Genomic DNA, 6,296 nt, shown 5'->3' on the forward strand with positions numbered 1-6,296 from the left:
AATAAATTATTACCATTTCCAGTTCTTTAAACAACATTCTAGAAGTAAGTAATGCTAAAATTCTTATCCAAACTAAGAAACGGAATTAACTGCTACTTGAATTTCTTTTACATTTGATATTATATTCTCTTATACAATTTAATTCCTACATTTATTTATTTATTTATTAGTAAATATGGTTGCTTCATTTGTTTCTTTCATGAGTTCGAGTTTCCAAAAGCAGTGGGTCACCTCAATAAGGCGTGGACCCACACGCTGTCGAACATGCCACGTGGCAGTCTAAGCAGGGGGCAAGTATCGTCCTTGAGGCTGCTGCAACGGAGCAGATCATATCTTCCTTGAGACCATGGTAGTCTCCATTTCTTCTTTCTTTTCTTCACCCGCCCAAATTCTTTGACCTTTTTTCTTTCATTTCGATTCACAATCCCATTTCGCAGAAAAAACGTAGACAAAAGCAAACCCTAAACGTCGTCGTTCTCTCTCCCTCTGTCTCTCGCGTTCGGGACGCCGATCCGCGTGAATGTACAGAGGCGTGTGGCGATGGCGGGGAATTCAGACTCAATGTCGATCCGCTTTCCTTACAAGAACCTCCACGACGATTCATCGGCTCCCGAACTCGAACTCGTAGACGTCGACCACCGAGACCACGGGATCCACGCCAAGTCGCCGCCGTCAACTCACTCGTCTTCACCGCCAAGCAACAAAGCTTCCTTGGTCAATCTTGTTCTCAGTTGCACTGTAGCCGCTGGCGTTCAATTTGGTTGGGCTTTGCAGCTCTCTCTCTTAACGCCCTACATTCAGGTCCGATATTCGCGGTTGCGTGTTTCACCAGATCCTTCTCTTTCGCGTTTCGATTTTTTATTGCAATTGGAATGTGAATTTGTTTCTATATAGTTGCTGAGTTTGCAATGTGTGTCTGGAGCGTGACTTCCTGATTAACTATGTGCCTTGTTGTTGTTACCTTTTGGCGCAGACGTTGGGAATAGGACATGCTTTTTCTTCGTTTATCTGGCTTTGTGGCCCCATTACAGGCCTTGTGGTACGTTACACTCTTCCTTTAATCTGATTGACAAATGTAGTCATTTCTTTGAGTTGTGTTCACTGTTTTGACAGCACTGGTTCATTTTAATGCTATGTTGAAAGAATTTATCTATTTTATGATCAATAAGCTTGTGTGCCTAACTCCTTGTGAATTCATGTTTGTCTCTTGCTGCTTCGTTCTTGTGTATTGTAATTTAGTTAGATCTGATTTGTTCTTTGATAAATAAAGCAGTAACTGATTTGCATTGCGAATCACTTTTTCTGGAATGTAGATGTGGTGATGCGAACAAGTTTATGCTTTTGTTCTTGTTACTTTTGAACTAGTAAGTCACATGTTTGCCTTAATTTTTCTGAAGGTTCAACCCTGCGTCGGTGTTTGGAGTGATAAATGTACATCGAGGTTTGGCAGAAGGCGGCCGTTCATTCTGGCTGGTTCTCTTATGATATCTGTTGCTGTAAGCATCGGTGACATTGGTGTTTTACTTTGATTTACTTTTCTACGTTACATTACATATAAGCTAAGTCAAGTCTTGTAATTTAGGTGATATTAATCGGATTTTCTGCAGACATTGGATATATATTAGGTGATACACACGAGCATTGCAGGTTACTATTGTCAGCCTTTTGTTCTTTTCTTGCTCATTTTATTTCTTCGACTTCTTGAAACCTCAGTTAGGCGTTAATAAAATTCATATATATCTGAAATTGTAGAACATTTAAAGGAACCCGAACAAGGGCTGCTCTTGTATTTATTCTTGGGTTCTGGATGCTGGACCTTGCCAACAACACGGTGCAGGTAAGCTTGTTAATGTAATTGGTATGTTCTTCGTTATATATATATATATATATATATATCTTCTTTTGTACAGATGCAGTTGTGCAGCAGAAAACTTAATCTCCTTTATTTCTCCAATTTAATTTGTAGGGGCCTGCTCGAGCACTTTTGGCTGATCTGTCTGGTAAAGTTTGTCCGTCTCACTTGTTTTCTTTGTTCATATTCTCAACAACCACTGTGGGATTATTGATTTTCATACTGTACAAAATACTTGTTTGTTTGGTAGTGAGGAGATATCGTGTTATTAAAATTTTGCTTCTATTTAGGTCCTGATCAACGTAATGTGGCAAATGCTGTATTTTGCTCATGGATGGCAGCTGGGAACATCCTAGGATATTCTTCTGGTGCTAGTGGAAAGTGGAACAAGTGAGGCTTAGCTAATCTTTTGTGCTTCTTTATATCTTATTTCTCTCACCAGTATTTGAAATATGTTATTATTAAATCAGTTATGGGAAACAAGACAAGGGAGCTTTCTAGTGAAAGGATTATGCAAGAATGCAGTCCTTTGATAGGAATAGTGTAGTCTACATAATGGATTTCAGAAGTGGTTTTGATAAATAGATTTATGTAAATCCAAAGTTAGGAATTGGGTTTTGTTTTTGTTATTGTTATTGTTGGTTTGCATAAATGTGCTGGTGTTGACTTTGTGTATTGTATTTTTGTTCTATTTATATTTCATACTAATGTTTCATCCTTTTTCATCTAAGCAGATGGTTCCCTTTCTTGACCACAAGAGCTTGCTGCGAAGCCTGTGGCAATCTTAAGGCAGCATTTCTTGTGGCTGTGGTAGGTTACCACTAAATTCTGCTTGATTGGACCTTCATATTTTACTTGTTAGTATATGTTATCAGTTGTCAGACATCATAAGCATGACTTATCTTAGAATGAGTATTTTTTTTCCTTTTCCTTATTACTTTAAAGTAAGCTCATCCAGTTTGTATAGTTGTTTTTTGTATTCATTTTTTATTAATTCTCTTGTGGGACATCATCTTTACCTGCATTAATCTTATGAGGCAACACCATCTCTAGCATTATCTTGTGGCTCAACATCTCTACCGGCCTTACTCTTTAATGAAAGCAAAGTGAAACACTATTCGAAAAAGTTTGTGCTGTTATATGGGCGGGGTCATCAGCTTATAGAACTGCCAAGTTAATCATATACTGCTAAACTTAAAGTTTTAATGCATAATTGATTTAATAGCTTGGAATATCATCATACAATATTGGCAGGTGTTTCTGGCATTATGCACACTTGTCACCCTATATTTTGCTGATGAGGTTCCACTTACTACTGCAAGTCAAACTCACCAATTGTCAGATTCTTCTCCTTTATTGGATGAACAACAAAATGGTGTTGAAATTTCAAAATCAAAGCCCTTATCTGTTATGGGTGAATCCAATAACAAGAAAACTGAGGATCACATTGGGAAAGATGCAGAGCTAAATCATGGGGATTTCAAAGCTGAGGAAGATCATACTGAAAACGTAATGGATGGGCCTGGAGCAGTATTGGTAAACTTGTTGACAAGTTTAAGGCATTTGCCTCCTGCTATGCATTCAGTCCTGATTGTAATGGCTCTCACTTGGGTAGGTACTGCAGTATTTATTTGCAAAGGTTTCTGCTGATATCTGTGTTTTCAAATCGGTTGTGAAGGCAATTAGTCTAGTGCTGATGCTTCCTATATGCAATTCTTCTTATGTTCCCCTCAATCATGTGTCTATCTGCAGTTGTCATGGTTTCCCTTCTTTCTGTTTGACACGGATTGGATGGGGAGAGAAGTTTATCATGGTGATCCAAAAGGGGGCACTTCTGAAGTAGATCTTTATGATCAAGGCGTTAGAGAAGGTGCATTTGGTTTGCTATTGAATTCAGTAAGAACTCAAGATTGGGCATATTTTTATCGAGAAATTTCTCACAAGCTTTACTGATGATAATGATGATCCACAACTTCTTTTATCTTTTTGATAAATTAGGCTTTTTGGATTTTTTTCCCCCTGCCCAATTACTGATCTGAGTCATCTGACATTGCTTTTATGGCTTAATAGGTTGTCCTTGGAATTAGCTCTTTCTTCATTGAACCAATGTGTAAGTGGATGGGCACGAAATTCGTATGGGCACTGAGCAATGTTATTGTCTTTGTCTGCATGGCTGGCACTGCTATCATTAGTCTGATTTCCATTCGAGATTATTCTGGAGGGATAGAACATGTAATTGGAGCAAGTGTAACAATCAAGATTGCTTCCTTGGTTGTATTTGTTCTTCTTGGTTTTCCTCTAGCGGTGAGCATGAGTTGTTTGATTTTTATATTTAAACTATTTGTTGCACCACCAGATTCCGTTTCCTTATAGATCTTCTCAAGCAATCATTCTATTAGCTTTATTAAATACCTAAGGGAGTGCATGGCATAATAAATTTCCCATATTTGTGGCAGATTACCTATAGTGTTCCCTTTGCTGTCACAGCAGAGTTGACGGCTGATTCAGGAGGTGGCCAAGGTTGGTATTAGTTGTAGGTAGTTTTGATATCCTGAATATTTGGTCTTTTAAAGTTTCTGATCTCAAGATGCCTGTTGGTTATGCAGGATTGGCCATAGGAGTTCTAAATCTAGCAATTGTTGTTCCTCAGGTATTTTTCTTTTTCTCAAGTATTGCTGTGTGTTACCTTTCTTAGAGTGAACCTTTTGGAGTTACAAAATTATCCTGTTTTATATTGTTTTATCATTGTTACATGTGTCTGTTTATACTACTACATTAATGTTGTGCAATGGTCTTTTGATATTTCCTATGCAATTAACTCTCCAAAATTCTTCCTTATTTACTAATTTTGGACACCACTCCAATTGACATCATTTTAGAACAGAGTGCATAAAATTTATTTATTACTGAAAAATCACAATGAATATTAAAAAGAGGTTTAATTACTCATTATGTCCTTCTAGCTATACAAATTTTGTCTTTTAGGTCCGTGTAATTATAATTTGGCCATTTTATCTCACTCATTATTTCGATTACTTTTAGTTTTTATGCATACCACTTTTAATCTCTGTTAGTCTCAATGTTTAAATTCATAGAAATTAAAAGAGATTACAATAGTATGTATAAGACTAAAAAGATGATCTTTACATGAGACGAAAAAGTAAAGTTTGTTCAACTATAGGGACCAAATTAATGGTTGAACTTTAAAAAATAAAAGGTGAAAGATTTTTCTCTCTGTTCTAAACTTGCCTCTGCATTCATTTCCTTAGTTTGTAGTGTCTTCTTTCTTATTCTTTTGTATGATATCGGGATGAAACTGTTGGCAATATGGCTAATCAATGGTTGATTATAACTCACTTTGTATTAGTTTTCCATGATGGCATCTTACACTTTTAGAGTTCTAGTTTCTTGTAAATGTTGTGAATTCCGTTTTGATATATTATTGGCATCTTTAGATGATTATATCCCTTGGTTGTGGTCCCTGGGATGCTCTCTTTGGTGGTGGCAATATTCCTGCCTTTGTTTTGGCCTCCCTTTGTGGTCTGGCTGGTGGTGTAATTGCAATTCTCAAACTGCCAAATCTATCTAGCAATTTCCAGTCAACAGGATTTCATATGGGCTAGCCCTTCGGAGATATATTCTGGCGATATTTGAACTTGTACATGGTCCTCTAAAATGGAGACTGCACCAAAAATATGGAGACAGCTTACACGATGATTACTTGCTTTCCAATCCACAGAAGGCGCATGCCATATTCAAATTCATTCATTTTCCCCCACATCATGGGTGTCTGTATTTTATGTAACTCACAGAACAGCAGAAGAAAGCTTAGTGCATATAGTAACAGGGTTTTGTTATCTGTCATGCATTCACTTATCCTTGTTGGGAAAGAGTGTAATATAAAAGGGAAAAATGATAAAATTAATAGAAATAGAAGAGATACTAATGAAAAAATGAAGTAGAAAAAAGTGTTTGTGTGAATACAAATAATTGAAGATTTTTATTTATTTGATAAATGAAAATTTAAAAGAAATAAATAAACTATTTAATACCTTTGTATGTTTTGAAAAATAACTAAATATTCCAAATTTTTTACTTTATTATTTATCATAATAATATTTATTTATAATGTCGTAAAATGTTTATTTTTGTTTCTCTAATTCCACACATTTGAACATGTGTAGTATTACAATTAGAAGAGGTCAATTTAAGTTAATAATTTTCGGAGTAGTTTAATAAATTCTTTGATAAAGCACAATTCCTATGGAATGTCTAATTTTTGTTTTATTTTATTTCTTTTGTAGATAGATATTGCTTCACTGGAGCATATTCGTTTGAATCTAATCGAGGGTTGAGTCGCACAAACTAAGGGAAGCATTGTGCGATTTAAAACATGTTCCTCTTTAATCCAAACAAAATTCTTCTTTAGGTCATAGTAGAACTC

General features: G+C 36.0%; 1 protein-coding gene across 2 annotated transcripts; it reads left to right on the forward strand.

Annotated features, from left to right (window-relative positions):
* Positions 1-264: 264 nt before the first annotated feature.
* On the forward strand, positions 265-5,709 carry LOC137806598 (sucrose transport protein SUC3). 2 transcript variants are annotated; one of them, XM_068606801.1, is made up of 14 exons: positions 265-801; positions 974-1,039; positions 1,398-1,496; positions 1,583-1,647; positions 1,753-1,837; positions 1,967-2,000; positions 2,143-2,242; positions 2,587-2,662; positions 3,107-3,463; positions 3,605-3,748; positions 3,923-4,156; positions 4,309-4,372; positions 4,459-4,502; positions 5,308-5,709. In XM_068606801.1, exons 1-14 carry the CDS (start codon positions 541-543, stop codon positions 5,473-5,475), a joined length of 1,797 nt encoding a protein of 598 aa, XP_068462902.1. In that variant the 5' UTR covers positions 265-540; the 3' UTR covers positions 5,476-5,709. The 2 variants fall into 2 exon arrangements, with proteins under 2 accessions (XP_068462902.1, XP_068462903.1); XM_068606802.1 differs by having other exon boundaries at positions 325-801; positions 1,608-1,647.
* The last annotated feature ends 587 nt before the right edge of the window (positions 5,710-6,296 follow it).

The sequence above is a fragment of the Phaseolus vulgaris genome, chromosome 3, assembly GCF_000499845.2.
Source record: "Phaseolus vulgaris cultivar G19833 chromosome 3, P. vulgaris v2.0, whole genome shotgun sequence".
In the NCBI taxonomy this organism is placed as follows: domain Eukaryota; kingdom Viridiplantae; phylum Streptophyta; class Magnoliopsida; order Fabales; family Fabaceae; genus Phaseolus; species Phaseolus vulgaris.